Source organism: Pituophis catenifer, unplaced genomic scaffold (assembly GCF_029215685.1).
Source record: "Pituophis catenifer annectens isolate HBS135680 unplaced genomic scaffold, rPitCat1.0.hap2 SCAF_1, whole genome shotgun sequence".
NCBI classification, from domain to species: Eukaryota; Metazoa; Chordata; class Lepidosauria; order Squamata; family Colubridae; genus Pituophis; species Pituophis catenifer.
In genome coordinates this window covers 34,601,043-34,622,466 of record NW_027256881.1, presented here as the reverse complement: position 1 = coordinate 34,622,466, position 21,424 = coordinate 34,601,043, and the positions used below count along the sequence as shown (strand labels likewise).

General features: G+C 36.0%; 1 protein-coding gene across 19 annotated transcripts in view; it reads right to left on the bottom strand.

Moving 5' to 3' along the window:
• The window catches only part of NRXN1 (neurexin 1), a 952,284-nt gene that overhangs the window by 764,657 nt on the left and 166,203 nt on the right, over positions 1-21,424 (bottom strand). The window contains exon 4 of one of the 19 annotated variants that reach the window (XM_070932260.1): positions 19,568-19,582. The exons of the other annotated variants lie outside the window; for them this stretch is intronic. Coding sequence (XP_070788361.1) covers positions 19,568-19,582 — 15 coding nt within the window. The remainder of the gene's footprint in view (positions 1-19,567; positions 19,583-21,424) is intronic. 19 annotated transcript variants of the gene reach the window in all.

Sequence of the window (21,424 nt, the reverse complement as noted above, 5' to 3'; positions counted from 1 at the left end):
AAAGCTGATGCTATAAAACTGCCTGAAAATATTTCTCTATTCAAGATAGTAGAGAATTCAGGCCACTAGTTTAATAATGCAATGAGAAAGACATAAACAGTATTTTGAAAACCTTTACAAAATCCTGACAGATAATATAGCAAGGGTTTTTCTCATTGTTTAATGCCCAGGAGTAAAGTCAATTCAATGTACAGCAGTATTTTATAAAAGAAATATTCAGTACATTTGCTTTGACATTGACAGCTGCTATATTTTGCATTTTATGAAGAAAAGTAATCTTAAAGTTCCATGTAATTTCATATAATAAAAAGAACTCAGGCAATTGCAGATGGGTTTTTATCATGCCATATTTACATTATGTTTTTATTTTAAAAAATACAAATAGAATATTCACACAGAAGTGATGCATAACTGATGTAAAGAAGTAAAGTTATGTGTAAATTAACAACAAAGTGCTGTTTCTGTTTGGTATGGGACACATTAAAAGTTCATATTAGAATTGTTTTGACATTTGAATTTTAAGAAAGAAATTCATACTTTCCTGTAGCCCCAGGTGATTAGTAGCCATTTTTCCCAAGTGACTGAAACATTATATATTATTATAAGGTTGGTAAATGAGAACTGATGCCTGGAGGCAAAGTACAGTAATGTGGTAGCATGTTGCATAAAGTGCCAGTCACAGCACAGTAGAAGAAAATCACCTGATTTTATTTCTGTTATGTTTTGTTCTGGGAGCTTAGAAGGAAAGAGCTGCATAAACAATAAACACTTATTCCTAAATAGGGGTCATCACAGAAACTTCTGGGAAGCAAATGGTGAACTGAAGAGGTTCACTAGAAGAAAAGCCAAGGATTGCACACTCTTTGTAATTCCTCTTCAGACAAAAAGAGGATATGAATTACTCCTTGTGAAGTGACAGCAATCTCTGGCAGGTTTAGAAATCTGAGAGATGAGAGAACCATGAACCCATGGTTGGCATCTTTAAGGACATAAGGTATGGATACTTCTTTGGATCAACATATATTACAGCACCAGATTCAGTCCTTGGCAAAACAAGTTTTAAATACAAATTTAAGGGCATGGGGGAGATGAAGAGAAAAGGGGCGATTAGAACTTTGATTATACAACTGGATAAGGGTCTAGATGAATTTGAAATAATATTTTGAAATTGATTATAAACTTCCTGTGATTCTCGAAAAGAATATGATAGGATGAGATTTTGAAGGTTGGACACTAGAGGGAACCAGAAGAAAACAAAGACTGCACCTAAAGGAGAAGAATGCTTAAATTTCACTTAATAATACAGAATGAAGCAAAATATTTTAATATTGGACACATTGAAGGATATTATAAAAGAGGAAAATGTTTTACCTGAAAATACTGAGACTTATTTGAAAGTGGACTTAAAAAGGAGAGGCTACAAGAATGATATGGGTTGATATGGAAATAATATACTGGATGCTGCCTGATGTCTTCATAATTGAAAAAAAAACATTAAAATAAACCAAGAAAATGGTCCAATTTTCCTATATTGGATTTACAAAAGAGTCTTTTTAAAGCTTTGAATAATTTTTGAGGAGGGACAAAGAAAAAATTATAAGAAATTAAGTTGTAGAACATTATTTGAAGAGATTAAAAATAAAAATAATTAAAAGGGAGGAATTTAAAGTTGGTTTATTTGATCAAGGTTAAAATAGATACATTTTACCTCTGATGACCATAAATAGACTCTTGCTGATCAGGACCAAACAATAAAGTTGTAAGGATTTATTTATAAGGTATGAGTTTTGGGAAGAAGAGATATGTTGTATTTAACAGAAGGTGATGTTACTAAAATTGTTTATACTTGTTGAGATTTTTTATATCTTTTACATCTTTTTTCTTTTTCTTTATTGTATTCTTTTTTTCTCTTTATCTTTTCTGCACTTTCTATTTTTCTTTCTTTCTTTAGTTTGTATTAGTGTTTTATCTCTTTTAATTGTAACTTTTAATAAAGTTATCAAAAGAAACCCCTAAATACATCTCATCATCGATAAACCAATTGTGCTGGTCTTTACTTGAATGTTTTATCATTATTGCATGATATCAAATCCTTATCTTACATCTTTAACACAACTGGTATAAACATAAATATGCTAATCTATAAAATACAGATTTAATCTAAATGCTTTTATTTTATTTATTTTAAGAGATTCTGTCATGAGAGATCCTTTGTGTATTTGGCACCAAATTGAAGCTAATGTAGTATTCTTTCTCTTTCCAATTTAGTTTTATAGCAGACACAGCAATCAACCTGAAATATCTAGAGTACAGCCATTAAAACATAATAAATCTTTATGGCAGCTTTGGAATGATGCAAATTCACATCTTTTAAATTCAGCTGAAGAACTAACAGTAGAAAGATCAACCTGCTAAATTAAGGTCACATGATGAATTTTCAATGAAATTATGATATACAATCAACCATATTTCAGATATTAAGATACCGGTCACAGAATCAGGTAAGGGTAACATTCTATTATTATTATTTAATATATATTGTATACCATTTTATATGTTTAGTATCTACTGAATCATAAATCAGTTAAACTATTTTGGATCAGTTGTTGTGTTTGGAATTTATTTTCTGCCCAGTTCCCGAAGATCAGGATCACTGATCTAGGCACAATGAGGAAATTACTGGAAGACAATCTGGTGATGTCTTCACTGCCTTTCCCCCATCCCCATTTTATGTTAATTAACTGGACTCATTCAAATCATAAAAGACTCTTACATGAGGGGCCCTTGGTGCTCTCTGAGCTTGCTTATTTTCTTGCAGAGGTTTCATTAACCTAACTAGGTAACATTATCAGTGCTAGTAAGGAGTACTGCTTGCTGTCAATTAATATTCTGGTGTCTTGCCTGTCTGTGTGGGTGGGAGCAGCCTTAGAGATTCTTTGGTTAAGCTGTTTATTGATGGCTCTTTGGTGGTTTCTTGATTGGGATATTGTTTATTTGACTGTTGGTCTGAAGTTAACCTTGGAGTTAATCTATGCTGATCTGAGTGCTTATTAGTGGTGGGGAGGTGCTGGAGTCTTTTTCTCCTTTGAGCTGGTTGATTATCTCTTTTGCAGAATTGTCACATATGTAGGACAAACAGGCAGAAGACTGGCAGAACACATCCATGAACACCAACTGGCAGTCAAAAGACATCACAAAAATTATTTAATTTCACAACATATAGGTAGATTTAATCATAGTTTCAATTGGGAAAATGTGACAATCCTAGACCAGGCAAAGTCCAAAAATGTCAGGGAATTTCTAGAAGTCTGGCACGCTGACAAATCAGCCATCAATAGAAACATAGACATCTATAGACTATGCAGAGATTTGCATTTCAACCCTGACCTACAAATATTCTCCTTTATTGGAGACTTTTACATAATACTGTAATTGGTCTAAAACAGATACATAAAAATATAAATCCCAAATCTTCAGTCATGATTGATATCAAATCACATACAGACATTCACCTGCAGGAAGGATCAACAGTACTTGAAGTCCTGAAGGCTGGTTTCTGAATATTTCAGATATCTGAAAACTCAACAGTATGGATGTAATTTCTCAGGCAAATGCTGTTTCAGGGAAGAAGTGGCAAAAGTGAAGATCCTGCTCTATGATTTCTGAAGATAATACTTTATTAATGGTAAGACATGCAGCAAAATCATTCTTCCTGATCTTAAGGGATGGACAGAAACCACCGGGGTCCTGAGTTACAAAATACTTTAAAAATGACAATCAGCACTTTAATTGCATGCAGAAGTAAGCTGGTAACTAGCACATTTCTTGAAGCTGTGATGTTACATAAATAAACCAATAACTGCCCAAGCCACTGTATTTTGGACTGTCTGAAGCTTTCAAGTGGTCTTCAAGCCTCTTGTGGTACAGCACATTCTTCCTTTCCCCAGTTATCCTTCATCACCACTTGGGCAAGTTAGGAATAAGGACCTAAAACAATCCTACTGATTCAAGCCTCATTTTAGCATTTTATTTCACATAATAAAACATTTTATTTCACAGAAGCAGATGCCTCTGGAATGCTTACAAGCCGGAGACATAAACTTACCCTCTCCAGCCCTGCCAGCTGTACTTGGAGGCATGGTACTCCCAACCAGAGGTAGTTTTCAAGACCAATAGTAGTGATGGACCTATCTTCCATGAATTCACCCAATCTCATTTTAGGGCTATCAAAGTTTTGTATCATGTCTTGCAGTTATGGCTTCCAAAAACATATATTAACTGCTATGTAAAGAAGTATTTTTAATTTGTTGTACATTTCCTTCCAGGCAGCTTCACTAAATGATCCAGGGCCTTACTGTTTGGACAGAGGAAGAAAACCTGTTTACTGTGCACTTTCTCAATGCCATGCAAAGGTTTATACACCATGTTGAAGTGATCCCTCCGTCGCTTTCTTCCAAGGTAAACAGTCCCAAATATTATAGCCTTTATTCAAAGGGGAGAATTTCAGCCATTTAATCATTTTGGTTGCCTTCTTCTGCCCCCTTTCTAGCTCTATTATGCATTTTTTTTCCAAATATCACAACTAGAAGTATACACAGTATGCCAGTTATGAACATAGTATAGATTTGTATAAACGCAGTACAGTGTCATCACTTTTATTTTTGATCCTTATTCTAATTATTTGTAGCATATAATTTACTTTGTTCATAGCTGATGCACACTTATGACATTTTCACCAAGCTAACCATTAGGACCCCCCAAATTATTTCTTCCTGGTTTATTGCAGACAGCTGAGATCCTATTAGTATACACATTAAGTAATGGCTTTTTGCCCCAGTGTGCATTACCTTACGCTTACTAAACTGAATTTCATTTTCATGTGATTGACCATTCAGCTAATTTAAAGAGACCCTTCTAGCGCTTATTTTACTCTGAACAGAAACTGTTTAATTATTTTGTTAACTGGCAGAATTCTGATCAGTGACCCTAATAAAGAACTGCTACTTACAGATCTATTCAGAATCATTTTTGGGTTTCACCAGCCTGAATATTTTAGGATCTTCATAAATAAAAGAATATAATTATGCCAAAATAAAGCACTAGGCTACAGCCTTTCAGCATTTTCACTTTCTAAAATTTCTGGATCTTTGCCTTGCCTTACTATTATTTAAAAATCAAAAAAAAGTAATGGAATATAGACAGGTGGAATAGGAACATTGCTGGGTGCCAAGCAATTTCCATCGCTATGGGATGCAGTTATAATGACACATGATCAAATTGCTTAGTAACAACAATCCCATTAGTCCCATTCACTATTATAACCGCAGGACTGTGCACGTTATTAAGGGGAAAGAGGTCAGATTTCCAGGCAAGCAGGCCAGTGGGTAAGTATGTGGGTGCCACATTGGGTAGAGGATGCTGTAGGAAGGAACTATGGAATTCAAGCAGGCAAAAATGTGGTAGAAGCAGAAGTGACTTGTGATTTCCTACTGGAATCCCCATTGCTTTTCTTTTTGGAAAGCTGGCAGGGAAAACTGAAAATGCACATACATGACCTTAGCTCTCCATGACAACATAATCACAAGCAGGGCACTCAAGCATCCAGATCACAATCATGTGACTATAGGAACACTGCAATGGCCAAAACTCCGAGCAGCAGTTCTAAACATTTCTGGTTCAGTGCCATCATAATTTTGAATGGTTACTGAACAAGTGATTTGAACAGTCTCCTTCCATTTCCTAGGAATAAATCTGGAATCTGCAAGCTCAATAAGTAATCTACCTTTAAGGTTTTTTTTTTAAATCTATTATAAAAAACAAAATTAAAAAAAATTAAGAGTAACATTAGAGTAAATAATCTTCCATTCATTCTAGTTTAGGAGTTTTTACCTAGGGGGAAAAAAAACTTCCAACTCTGACTCCCTTTAGTATAAACAATGTAATTATTTCTTTAATCCTGAATCATTTGTCAAAAATATCAAATATGTAAAATATTAGCATCATATCAGTTTGTGTAATTTTAGTACTCCAGTATTCCTATGATTGTGCTAGCAAGCTATTCATATTTTACATAGCAATATTAGAGTGCTGGCTTGATGGTTGCTAGGTAGCTAGCTGTACAGCTAAAGGACCCTGAAGGAAAGACAAGCTCTGTAAATTAGTGGCATCCAATCAACAGTCAATCAACATAAGGTCCATTACTTCTCATTACATTATTTTACCATTACTTACTTTCCATTAGTTCAGACAGGAAAGCTAAGAAGAGAATTGGCTAAAAGGGACCAATTGAATTAACATCTTTTAGAGCCAATTCTACTCTCATTTTGTGTATAATTATACAATCAAAATTGGAAATATGAACACAATCTGCAATTCATACTGGCAAGATATTTGTAACTTTATGCTGGCTGGGCAGGAATTACTCTCTACAAAAGTGGGGGAAGAGAGGAGATTTGGGCTTTGTGTGAAGCTGCTGAAATGTTCACTACATGGAATATTATTATTACAGAACCTGCAGGGATATGTAAGCAGGAACATTTGCACTTCCAGTTTGATTTATTATGAGAGACATGTTCAATACTGAGAACCGTATCATCAGGGAATTGTAAAAGCCTCCTAAGGGATGGCACAACAGAGGCCCCTAAAGCATCTGATAAATTGATCCTGAAGAGGTGGAATTTCTCAGAAGAACTTCTCCAATGTGATACAAAGGGGAAGTTTTCCAAAAAACACTGTACTTTTATAATTCTAACAAAGATTGTTAGGAAGATGGTTTTGGCGCCTAGATAATTTGTGATTTGCTGACTAGACGCAGGACATCAGAGATAAAACCCTGTCCTTTATTGAATAGAATAACTATCAGTTCCCCTCCAAAAAAGGGCCCACTTTCATGTATTCCTCATACATTATTCTATAACAGGGATGGCGAACCTATGGCATGCGTGCCACCTGCCAGCTGGTCTTCGGGTCTTTGCTGTGCACGCACGGGGCCTGGGCACATGTAGGGGGCGTGCACATGTGCCGGAAGGCAGGGCACATGAGGGTGTGGGGCACATGTGTGGGGGACATGTGTGCATGCGCGGGGGTGGGGTGCATGTGGGGGGGTCACACATGCATGCACAGGGGTGGGGTACATGCGAGGGGGGCACACACACATTACATTTTGTGGATTCTTTGGGCACTCGGTCTGGAAAAGATTAGCCATCACTGCTCTTTAATATTGAGCGTCATTGCTCAAGAAAAATAAAAGAATGGGCTATGAACATGAAAGCACAATGCACAAAGGATCACTTTCTAACCATCTTCTCTACAAAGAACATGTGATAAAACCCAACACTTTATATAACAAAGTTATAATTTGATTAGGTAGGCTTACTGTGCTGACTTTATTTGGAATTCTCTGTCTATGATTACTGTTTTCCCTTGTTTTCCCTATAGATCCTCTCTCCCAATAAACTTTTTATAGGGGAAGATCTGTCATCATTGGTTTTATAAGAAAGTTTCTCATTAAAATCTTTCCCACAGGCAAGACTGCATGATTGCATAGCTATCTTTTCTGTCTGAATGAGATTTGTTGAGTCTATATTTCTGAAGGCTGGCAGGAAGTACAAACACATTTTCATTTTTCTTGTCCTAAAGCTGGATTGAAGAAACATGTCCTGGTAGGGCAGCTAAGAATGTCCTGCCTGAACATACTAGGGGGTGTCAGAAGATACAGCCTGATTGGTGTCAGCCTATCATAACTGATTTTCCTGTCAATGAGTTTCAAATTATCCCCTATTCTTGTTTGCAACAGGAGATAGAAGCTGTTTTGTTTATTGCATTCATTCACCTCAGAAATATTTTGGGATGTTATTTTATAAATATCAAGGTGAGAGACTAGACTGCAAAGCTGACAAATACCCTAGAAGGCAATTGCAAAGAATTTCCAACTTGGCAAGAACAAGGCAAAGATATGTCTATGCAGTTATAAAGAGTCAAACTTGCTCAAGGAAGACTTTGCCCTTCCTATTTTACAAATGACTTAGGAGTGTGTGTACACTGCAAGTTTATAATGTATTTTCAACATTCCAAATTTCCACAGCATCACAAATCCATGTAGCAAATTGTTTAAAATTATTCTTAACACAGTTCTGAGAATTATTTGCATGAAAATGCATGGTACTTAGTCAAATATATTCATCACACTGCATAAGGGGATAGAAGTTACTCTTTCTTTTTTCCCTTCACGAGTTCTTATTCACTCACAGAAAAAGAAAAACAAAACAAAACAAAACAAAACAAGGAAGCATAAGCATTTATATGTCATTTGCTTCTTGCTCATCAAATTATTGTGAGTCAAATGACAACCCCTCCTCCCAAAAAAAGAGAAAAAAAGAATCAGCACTACTTTGGTCACATTGGGAATAGAATATCTTTAATTACAACTAGTTTAAAATAAATAGCTACATCATGCCTTATTTTAGTAAAGCAATCCTAAATGATCCTTACTAGACCGGACAAGAAGCTTGTTTGTTTCTTCTTTCTCTTTTCTCCCTGCCTGTTACATATAAATCGTTCTTGTTAAAATAACTGCCTCTTATTAATTTAATAGGAGGTAAAACAAGTATCCAAATCCCAGGACTAGTATATTTTTCTGCAAGGGAGCAAAAGGAACTTCAGGGCATCTAAATTCAAAGGTCCTCATCCCTACTCCCTATCTGCTCTGATGAACTTGTAGCATATACCTCAAGTTTTGTTTTGTTAAAAGCCATACAAACATACTTGTGTGTTCCTGATTTCTATTTACATCTTCACTCAAAGAGATCTGAATGACAGAGTAATATTAGTAATCTTAAAACAACTGCACTATAAATAACTGGCATCACTTAAAAGAAGAAAGAAATCAAATGCAGGTTTCTATGCAATTTAGTTTTATGCACAGAGTGCAGAAATGAAACAATATAAATGACAGGCAATTTATCACTCTATATCAATATGTGTTGTGAAGGTGACAGTTTTATTTTTACAGGAATGGGAACACATCAGACTTTAAGTATATGTTTATGTCTTTATTTATTGATAATCTTAGAAATCAAGAGTAATTCTATTATTTGTTCCCATTGTATTCTTAGTATAATTAATTTTGTACGGATCCTCATTTTTATTATAGTGTAAACTCAGACTAATATGAAAACATGAAAGTGAGTTTGATATGATGGTTAAAGGTATCAGACTAGAAATCACGAAATGGTGAGTTCTAGTCCTGCCTTAGGCACAAAGCTTGGGCCATCCATTTTATCTTAGTTATGGAAGAGGGCAATGGTAAACCACTTCAAAAACATTTCCCAAAAATTTAATGAACTTGTCTAAGCAGCTATCAGGACTCAAGGCTGACTTGAAAGAACGACACACTCGCATATAAGCCATGGTGCTTTATAAAAAAATATAACCAACAAATAATCAAACAAAAAACAATAGGCTTGAATAGAAATCTTGTCACATGGTTATTTTAGCTTGCCTCCTAGCAATATGCGGCAAACCCAAATTGCACTGATAGAACTGGTAGAATGTATTAACAAGATAAAAATATTGATTACATTAAAGGATCAGATTTTCCTGCAAAAGAATCAATATCGCTTAAGCAGAGGAAAATCTTGTTTCAGTTACTTAGAGTTCTTGGAGAGAATATTATGATCCAGTAGATAACACCTGGCCATTCATAAATCTGATGAGAATTTGACGTTTCTAATGATTTTTTTAAAAAGGTTTTTACCCAAGAGTCATTAACAAGGATGAATAATGAAGTCTTGTTATAACTAGTTAATGAAAAAAGAAAGAATGGAAAATAACATACACATAGAATTTGCTAGTATATGGTACAGTGATGGCTATCAATTTTTACATCTTTAAAAAGGGATTGGATATCAAATCAATATAATGATGAATGATGTCTAGATCACAGCCAGCAAATTCAACTTGGCCTTTAATCTAATCCAGCATACCGGTAGTTCTTATTCTTAGAAGGTTGCATTCTTTATGTAGAAGAATTTCAGGTTCATACTTTTTGGTCCTGCACAAAATATTTTGTGTACTTTCGCAGAATATTTTAAACCAAAGATAGATTAACTTAGTACCACCTAAACTGAATGACTAGTTTTCATAGAAAACTATTATATTGTTTCTGTGGAAAGAAAGGCATGAAAACATAGTACGCTGTGTACACCGACTTGGTCATGAAATTTTGCAGCAATCATGCTTAGATAACAATTCAGGCAGAAGTCACTAGGGTGTGTAGATTCATTTGGAAAGTGTAATCATGAGCCCGAGAGGCTTCTTCAGGAAAACACTTTGAAGTTGCCTCCACTAGTTATATCTCTTTGCAGATCTTTCAGAAAGGGAAAAAATACTTCTTCTAAAATAAGTATAAGAAAGAGAGCAAGGGGATTTTAAAAAAGAAAATATTTATGACGCCAGTCTCCCAGCTGTGCTCTAATGTGAGCATGATCATTATTCTTTTATTGGTGTAAAATTAACTTTGAATTTAAAGCTTAGCATTGATTAACTGGCGTTTGATGGGAATGCTTGCTGCTAGTCATATTATCCTTCATTTCATTATTTTTATTTCTTGGAATGCTCATGATTCTTTGTCAAGTTTTCATTTAAAAGAAGTAAAAAACTGCTTCTGCTTTCTTATGACTTCATAATTAATCTTCTCCAGCAAAAAAACAACAACAAAAAAGAACAAAAAACAGTATGCATTCCACTAGAAAATTGTGAAGACTTGAATGAAAGTATAAGATTGAGATTCTAGAAGTACAACCAGATAATACTTCTTTACATGAAGACTTTTAATCTCCAGAAATAGATAAATTACATCCTGGGGCACTGAAGAAACTACCTGATGATCTGACCAAAGACTATTTATCTTTAAGAAATCAATAGACTAGGCTAGGCTAGGCTAGGCTAGGCAAGGCTAGGCTAGGCTAGGCTAGGCAAGGCTAGGCTAGGCTAGGCTAGGCTAGGCTAGGCTAGGCTAGGCTAGGCTAGGCTAGGCTAGGCTAGGCTAGGCTAGAATAGAATAGAATGGAATGGAATGGAATGGAATGGAATGGAATGGAATGGAATGGAATGGACTGGACTGGACTGGACTGGACTGGACTGGACTAGACTAGACTAGACTAGACTAGACTAGACTAGATAGACTAGACTAGAATAGACTAGAATAGACTAGAATAGAATAGAATAGAATAGAATAGAATAGAATAGAATAGAATAGAATAGAGTCGGTTGACAGTGTTATGGGAATTAGTAGTTTAACAGACTGATGGTACAGGGGTGGGGAAAATATCTTGATGTGCAATGCGTTGTATTGAGGGAAGAAGTTGAAACAGTTTATGTGAGGGCTCTATAGATATTCTCACAGCCCTCTTTTTGTACAGGGAGGACCTGTACAGTATATACAGGTCCTCCCTGGAAAGAGGCTGGTTGCAATTGGTTTTTGTTTGTTTGTTTGTTTGTTTGTTTGTTTGTTTTTGCAGTTCTAACTATCCGTATATAATATTTAACTAGTGCCAATTAAATAGAATATGGCAAATGATTTTCTGTATCTTTAAAAGGGGAAGAGGAAAATCTAGCAAATTACAGACTGGTAACAATCATATTTGGGACAATTATATAACAGATTTTAAAGAGCCTGATATGTTATAATTTGGAGAACAATACAAAAATTATTTCATTTGTTTGTCAGACTAAGTATCACCCATCTCACTCTCAGAGTATTAGAAATCAAGACAGATTTGTCAAGAACCAATTTAGTCAGAGTAACCTGGACTGCCATCTGTCAAAAATGGTGAAGAGTCTGCTGGGTGGGGGGTTGGACTAGATGACCTACAAGGTCCCTTCCAACTCTGTTAATTTGTATCTAAATGGATGGTATGAATGTTAAAACAATTTCAAAGAAGAACCACAAAGATTATTAGGGGAATAGAAACTAGGATCTATGAGAAGAGATAGGTATATTTAGCTTTGACAAAAGGCAACTGAGGGTAGGGCATGATAGCATTCTTTAAACTGGAAAGAATGTCACATATAAGTAGTTCAAGTCTTATTCTTTCACATTCTGAACTGAAATTCATAAAATTATGGATTCATTATACAAAAAAGTGATTGATGTTAGGAAAAAAACTTCCCAATAATAGTAGTAGTTTTACAATGAAACTATTCACTTGCTTCCATCAAACTGTTAATTTTTTTGGAAACAAGTAATCTTGTTATTCTTAATTGAAAATTCAATATTTGAAAATCAAGGAGAAGCAGTAATACACTAGCACTTAGACATGTACTGCTTTAAAGCACTCTAAGCAGTTTACAGAGTCAGCACATTGCCCCCAACAATCTAAGTCCTCATTTTACTGACCATGGAAAGAGGGAAGGCTAAGTCAACCTTGAGCCGGTCAGGATCAAACTCTGGACAGTGAGAAGAGTCACTAATAATATTTTCATTATTATTAATAATAGTCAAAATAGTAGTTGTAGTTATAGTAATTTTCTTACATTCTGCCCATGAGTTGGGGGGGGTGGGATTAAATTTAGAAAATCCTAATGCAGATTCTGAAAGATGACACATAGAAATCAATTTCCAAATTTACCCTAAATATTTTTTTATATTGATTTCACACGTTATCTTTAGAATTCATTCATAAATTAAATTGAAACTGGTAGAAATCTGTCATTGGCACAAATCCTTTGTAAGCACATTTATATTTCTTTGTAGCTTCCTCAACTTTTCTGGTTAAATGTAACAATGCACCTCTGTTCCTGGATAACATAGAAAATGTAATAATGATCCTGAGTTTTGTTCCTACCATTGTCAAAGTCAGCCAGATCGTTGCTACAGAGCCAATAAGGCTTCTCAATTCTGGAGATCAGACTTCATTAAATTAGGTTGACCATTGAACTGGTTTACTGTAAAATTAAATTGTACATAATTGTAGAAGACAATTGTACAATCTGGTATAGATGGAGATTCATGGGGGATGGGGGAGAGAATGAGCAGAACAATACTTAATTGCCAAACAAGAAATATTATATTTTTGAGGAATTTATTTCTGAAATTTGGACAGCTAATGGGTTTTCAGAGAATTTATGAGGTATGCAGCTACTGTATTTGTCACTAGAGCAGTATGGTTTTTAAATTAATTCTAGAAATAACCCAAAACTCTTTTGCACCTGAACATATATCAGGGGTGAAATCCAGCAGGTTCTGACAGGTTCTGGAGAACCGGTAGCAGAAATTTTGAGCAGTTCAGAGAACTGGTAGCAGAAATTTTGAGTAGTTCGGAGAACTGGAAGCAGAAATTTTGAGCAGTTCAGAGAACCAGCAAATACCACCTCTGGATGGCCCCAGAGTCGGGTAGAATGGAGATTTTGCAATATCCTTCCCCTGGAGTTTGTTTTATGTTTTTGTTTTATGTTTTATTTTGATTTGTATACCGCCCTACTCCCGAAGGACTCAGGGCAGTGAACAGCCACAAGATAAAAACACATAAGTACAAAATTAAAAAACAGGATAAAACCGAATTAAATAATTTGGCTGAAGACAGATTTAAAACACCCCAATAAATTAAAACCAATTTAAAATTTGTATTTTAAAAGGGAAAAAAGGGAAAAATTAGGCCAGGCCAGCCAGATAGGATAAAAAGGTTTTAAGAGCGCGGCAGAAGGTGCATAGATCCGGGATCCTCCGTATCTCCGGAGGGAGCTCATTCCAGATAGTAGGTGCCCCCACAGAGAAGGCTCTCCCCCTGGGGGCCGCCAGTCTACATTGTTTGGCCGACGGCACCTGGAGGAGCCCCTCTCTATGAGAGCATACCAGACGGTGGGAGGCTACTGGTGGCAGCAGGCGGTCTCGTAGATAACCAGGTCCTAAGCCATGGAGCGCTCTAAAGGTGGCAACCAAGACCTTGAAGCACACACGGAAGACCACGGGGAGCCAGTGCAGCTCGCGCAGGAGAGGTGTTACATGGGAACGCCATGTCGCTCCCATAACCACCCGTGCGGCTGCACTCTGTGCTAGTTGGAGCCTCCGGTGCTCCTCAAGGGGAGCCCCATGTAGAGAGCATTGTAGTAGTCCATGCGGGAAGTGACGAGGGCATGAGTGACCGTGCGTAACAAGTCCTGATCCAGAAAGGGACGCAACTGGCGAATCAGGCGAACGTGATGAAAAATCCTCCCGTTCACGGCCGTCAGATGCTCTTCTAAAGACAGCCGTGAATCCAGGAGGACGCCCAAGTTGCGAGCCCTCTCCGTGGGGGCCAGCGATTCACCCCCAATAGTCAGTGATGGCACCAACTGACTCTATCGGGACATCGGAAACCACAGCCACTTGGTCTTGGATGGGTTGAGCCTGAGCCTGTTTCTCCCCATCCAGATGCGCACGGCCTCCAGGCACCGGGACATCACTTCAAGGGCATTGTTGGGGTGGTCCAGCGTGGAGATATACAGCTTAATATCGTCAGTGTACTGATGGTACTTCATCCCGAAACCACGGATGATCTCGCCCAGTAGCTTTACATAAATGTTGAACAGAAGGGGCGAGAGGACCGACCGTTGTGGCACCCCACATATGAGGCACCTCGGGGTCGACCTCTGCTCCCCTGCCAACACAGACTGCAACCAGTCGGAGAGAAAGGAGGAGAACCACTGCAATACAATGCCCCCCACCCCTAACTCTTTCAACTGGTGCAGCATGATACCATGGTCGATGGTATCAAAAGCTGCTGAGAGATCTAATAGGACCAGAATAGAGGAGCAACCTCTGTCCCGAGTCCTCCAGAGATCATCAACCAACGCAACCAATGCCGTTTCCATGCTGTACCCAGGCCTGAAGCCTGACTGGAACGGATCCAGATATGGAGATTTTGCAGTATCCTTCCCCTGCCATGCCCACCTAGCTACAGAATCAGTAGTAAAAAAAATTGGATTTCACCACTGACATATATTTCCAAACAATAAATACTTAAATGTGATAGAATCTAAGTCTGGAGAGAAAGAAGACTGTATCATAAAAAATTCAATCTCTTCTTTTGCAATGTCTGCAAGGATGTCAAAGATGTGAGCTGTGCAAAGACATGGGGGGGGTGTCCCATCAGTGTGATACTAGTTGTGACAGCATTCTAGGGAAAGTAGAGAAGAAAAGGGTGTTTTGGAAGGAAAAATAAAATCTTCCATGGCTAAAATGTGTTAAAAGAGAATATGTTCAAAGTGCAAGTGCCATTAACATTACTCCCTTCAGACCAGGACTTTCATATTCATGTTTCTCCTCATGGAATCAAATTATTTGGTGCTAACCTCCCTACATTTCCAAATATGTCACCTTCAAGGGGCACAAGTGAAATCCCAAACTGGCAGGTTGATATTCCTTTGTCAATAGAACAGCCTGTAAATTCAATGACTTGCAATCAGCTGTAAAGGTGCTAATGGTGTATTTTCTTGTAACTGCAATATTTCAGCTTTGAAGAGCTTGTCCTGATGTGTTGTAAGACAAATAGATAAACAAATTTCACTAAACAGCTCTCAAGATAAATTTGGGATTTGACAAAGGATACAAAGGAGTTAATGCAGCATTGTTCATTTCAATGTTTCATTGCCAATATTATTTTGTTTTTTTTTTAAATATAATTCTCTATATTGACTAATATACATGCTAAAGGTATACTCTGATCGTTTAAAGATTATTATGGTCCTTCAGATAAGCTAACAATCCTAAATGAACATTTTTGCTGAAGAGATAAAAACAAAAACAAAAAACCTATCATGCTAAGGTTCACCTAATCCAAGATTCCCTGAAAAATCCTAATGGCTAGCAGTTACCAGATGAAATGCTGGAAATTGTGCTCTGATTTATCATAGGCTAAATTCTGTCTAACGTAATATGTTTTGAATTGGTTTATATAATTGCTCTGTTGTAAAATTTACTGGGTGATCTGGCACTAAAGAAACCAGGATCTCTACTAAAGATAGAATATAAATTGCCACTGCATTTTTATGTTATTTGCATTTTGATTTTACATTTTGTTAGCCATCCAGAATTGCCATGGTGATGTACCTATCATATAAATTGAATGAGCAAATTAATGAAAATACTAAACCAAATAGCATGCCATTTAATGAAAGTACATACAGGAACCATATGAATTCAGTTGAGTTGTAAGTGTAAATGATATTCAGGCAAGCATAAACGCACTGCAGCAATCCAGAATACCAGAAAAAAAGAAGCAAACTTTATATATGTATATATGTATGTATGTATATATGTATGTATGTATGTATGTATGTATGTATGTATGTATGTGTGTGTGTGTGTGTGTATGTAGCTTTTATTTTATTTTATTTTATTTTATTCCCATCTCACTGACAAATGACTCTGGGAGGCTTTTAAATATTATAAAAACAGAGATACTAAACATTAAAACTTTTTTTTCTTTTAATGACCTATAATCTCTTGTATCGGGGTGGAGTCTGGGCGACTAAATAGAACTTCAGCATTTACTGGTCAGATGCCCTTCCTGATGCCTACATGGAGGTTGCAGTGGACAATTACTCATTGCACCCAGAGATAAATATCGCCTGCTACCTAGGAATGAATTCACAGCCTCCTGATTGTGAGGCAAGACCGCCACCTCTAGGCCACTGTGCTGCTCACAAAACATTAAAACATTAGGTATTAAATAAAAGAAAATTACATAATTTAAAACCCAGAACCATAATATAACAGGTGAGGATCTTTTTCCTAGTCTAATACCCACTTACAACATGAAACAATCCTATTGGGCCCCAGGCCAGCTGGCAAAGACAGCCTTTAAGTCTTGTATGGAAAGCTAAGAGGGTGGGGGCAGATATTACCTTAAGGGGCATGGATGGCAGAAAAGTTCTTCTCTTAGACCCCATTCACCAGTTGGAATTCCTTGACTGATGCCACTTCTGCCAGAACAAGTGGGATGGGCCAGTCCCATTGGGGTGAGATGGTTCCTCAGGTAGCCTGGACCCATGCAAGAAATAGCTTTGAAGGTCCTAATCAATACTTGAATTGGATCTGGAAGCAGACCTGTAACCAGTAACAGCTTGGGCAACAGAGCTGTTAAATTGGCTGCCCTAAAGGCCCCAAGAATTATCTGTATAGCTGCATTATAGGTTAACTATAGTTTCTGAATACAGTTCATGGGCAGTCCCACATAGAGACCATTGCAGTAGTCCAAACACAGATGAGTAAGACATGAGTGACTTGAGGGCAGGGATTCATGATCCACAAAAAGGTGCAACTGGTGCACAACACAAATTGTGCAAAGGTTCTCCTAGCCATGACTATCACTGTACTTTGAGCAAGTATGTGGATCTAGGAGAAACTCCAAATTGTGCATGCAGTCTGTCCAATCTCTTCCAACAAAATGGATACTCAGACAACTTTATCAAAGAATGCCTGATCACTCAACATACTACAGCACAACCAACACAAACTATGAAAAGGGTAACACTGCTATATATCAAAAACATTTCAGAAACAACCAGCAGGTTATGACAACCACACAATATCCCCATAGCACACAAATCAACTAACGCTTCAAAGTATCTTAAGTATACCAAAAGACTCAATAGCTGAAGAAGAAAAAAATGTCAGTCATCTACAACATACAGTGCAAGGACTTTAACAGCACTATGTAGGACAGATAGGCAGAAGACTATCAGAGTTCTTCCATGAACACCAAATAGCAGTCAGAAGATACAATGAAAACTCTTTAATATCACAGCATGTGGGCAGACTCAACCATAATTTCATCTGGGAAATTGTGACCATCTAAAACAAAGTTAGATCTGAAAATGCTAAGGAATTCCTGGAATCTTGGCATTCACACAAATTGGTTATCAAGAGACACATAGAGGTAAATCACAATTTACATACCATTCCATTAAAAAGAGACAATAAAAAGGTAAGAAAGAAAGAAAATGATCAGAATACATCCTGTCCAGCAGCTAAAACCCAAATAAGCAGGGATTAACTCTGACAAATAATTAAGCATAAAACAATAATCAAGGAGGCTACCAAAGAGAAAACAATACTGTGGTCAACATTGGCAAGAGAAGCTACTATATATATAAACAGAGAGTAAACCCCACACTCACTAGCACCGACTAGGTTACCTAGATGGGTAGTGCATTATTTGCCAGCAAATAATCAAGCTCAGAGAGTAGCTGAGGACTCCACAGAAGATGATAGTGTAAATGAAAGTATGATTTTATTGGACTATTCAATACATTTTATTTTGTTTGTTATTTGAAAATAGAACACCAAAACATATGATGTTCTATTTTGCCATATAGCTGAAGTTCACTTTTTATGCTTGTTCTTATCTTAATTTTTCAATTAGCATTTCTGTTATCAGAATGGTCCTTGCTTTTGTTTTTCCTTTTAATGTGTAAAGCAATTATAACCTTCATGAAAGAGAATATTGTGAGTATTATGAGAAAATATTTGCCATAATTAAGAGAGGAATCAAACTTCTGGTAAATGAATTCCAACTTCCACTCGTTAAACTATTTAGAATTATATAAAGAACCCTGAAATTAAGTAAAATGTGAATATTATAATTTCTTATTCTAAAATATTGTTTTTCATTACAAATAGATTACCTAAATATGTATTTTCTATATTTCTATTTAAAGTGTTTTTCTCACTCAACCTATGTCAAAAGAAGCAAATAATATTTTTTTTCTGATTTACAACGAAATGAAGAATAATTGTACAGTAGTTTAACTGGAGAATCAGTCTGTAGATGCAATGACCCATATGTAAAGTATAAATCAATAATCTAACCAAACACTAAACAGTGTTTACAGATATGGGATAAAGAATAAGGAAGAAAACTTCAGAACTGGCTATTTTATATGGTATGAAATAGTAAGCATCAGCAAAAGGTATGCTGTAATATTCCAACAGTAAAGGAAGTAATAAAAACTACTAGAACAATTTCAGATATTCAGGAGGAGGAAGATGAGGAGGAAAAGGAGGAGAAAAAGAACAACAAATGAAAGGCTGGCTTGTAATTTAAAAGCTCAACTGCTCCCCATTACAGGTTGTATTTAAATTTGTTCCAAAAGAGTTGAATCTGTCCTTCAGAATCCAGAATGTATCAGTATCATTGTCAGTCACTCTCTCCTCTCTGTGTGCCTGGAAGAACTTCTTTATCATTCTTCTATACAAAGGGGAAAGGAACAAAACTGAAACACTGAATTACAGGGAACTGTGAGTAAGCAAAATTTGGCTGGCTGTAACATACAGATAAATTTTAGCTCTTTACAAGATATTTAAAAAATGTACTACTACTACTACTACTACTACTACTACTACTATTATTATTATTATTATTATTATTAGAATTAGAATTAGAATTAGAATTTCTATACCGCCCTTCTCCCGAAGGACTCAGGGCGGTGAACAGAATAAGATTTCATATAATATAATAATTATGTATTATTATGTTTATATATACATAATTATATATTATGTTTAACTGATTCAAAGGAAGCTGACACTGAAAACAGTAGGCTGTTTTTCATAATTTTATTTTATTTAAGTGCCTTCAAGTCAGTTTTTGCCCCTGGCATCTGCTTGGATAAATGTTTCCCACTGCCATCTTTTATACGAAATAGAATAAAAACAAAAGTTAACTTAAAAAGTTAAAAAGTTTCCTTTCCAGAATTAAGTTGACATTTACTTAACAATTCTTGTATTCTCTCTTCAAGTTTGCTACCCTGATGCTCTAGATGTAATTCCAAGAAACCATAGCAATGATCCTGGGAAGTCCAATAAGACTTATTTGTAGAAATGCATGTCAATGCTAATTTTTCTTGCACATCATATGACCTCCTCGCCATCTCACATTAAATACTGGTTTCTGGTAATGGATTGTGGTTCTCAAGTACTTTAATACAACCCTTTTTATATATTTCACCTTCATTGTAAAATTGGAGGTTATCAAGCATTTGGCATAATATAACATGAAGATCTAATAACTATCTGCATTTGGCTCAGTGGGTTATCCATTATTCAGACTTATTTATATTCTGATATCTTTCTCTCTCCCTCTCTTTCTCTCTCTCTCTCTCTCTCCCCCCCCCCCTCATTTGGTTTAGAATAAACTGCCAATTAGCTCAATGTATGGGCTATTTTATTGTATAAGTAGTAAAACAAATAGCAATATCTGAAAAACAAATAATTTTAAAATAGTGACTAGAAAAATGCACAACTTTTCAGCAAAGAAATTAATGTCATTATTCATTATGATAATCCTGGTACCTCTGCAGAGAAGCCACAAATGGCCATCACTTTACAAAGTGCCTATTGAATGCCAATCTAACTCTACAAGTATAGGCACTCAGGTATTAATACTTGGACAATTTATTATGGAAAATAAGCAGACTTTCAGATATTTGAGCCTAGTGCCATTAAGAGCTTTAACATCATTTAAAACAATAGTATGTAAAATGTTGAAGCAGTTCCAGCATCTAAAATTAAATTGTTTTTCTCCATAATTGGTATGACTAGAATTAAATAGCAGACCCAGCTTTCCAATACTACTAGCACTCTTTGGTTAGTACTGGTGCCTGTAGCTTTTGAATAAAGAAGCATAAATTATGCTCAGCTGGACATTTTGGTTTTAATGTATGAGAAACCCAAAGGATTTATCAGTAATACATAGTTATGTATTACTAACTTATTGAGGTTTTATTGTAGAATGAAAATTCTCCCTCTGCTCTTTTCACATCTTATTAGCATTAGTATATATGCCCTGTTATTACTGAGAATCTATTTTGATGTAACATTATTCCTTAGTATCACATCACAATGTTTCTACAATGCTGCATTTGCTTTGTATATTATGATGGGGGTGGGGATGAAGAGACATGAATTAATTCAAAGAATATTCAATAATTTGGTCATAGTAGCTTCATTCAGATTCATGAGTCCTGAAATAAATTTTCTCAGAGATTGCATTAAGCATTGACTGTTTTTATTTATAATGCTGATGTTAAGTTCTGTTTAAGATTTATGTTAATGCTTCTGAGGAAGAAGGTAGCAATTTCCTCACTTCTAAAATTAAAAAAAGAGACTTGCTTAATAGTACCTTTTAAAGTCATGCCTGGACAATAAAGGCACAATAAACTCCTTTTCAAAGACCTGACAGATTTTCAAAAACCAGTAGTCCAATTCAGACTTCTCTTATTCTCTTCTTCCCTTCCTTGATTTCACAGTGACAGTTTATTTTTATGTACCAATTAGCAAAATGTTGGCTCTTGCTTTTCAATCGGGATTCAAAGTCTTACTGTGATGACTTCGAGGACAGGAAAGGAAGTCAAGCATAGTTTGTCCAAGTAGACAAACTATTTG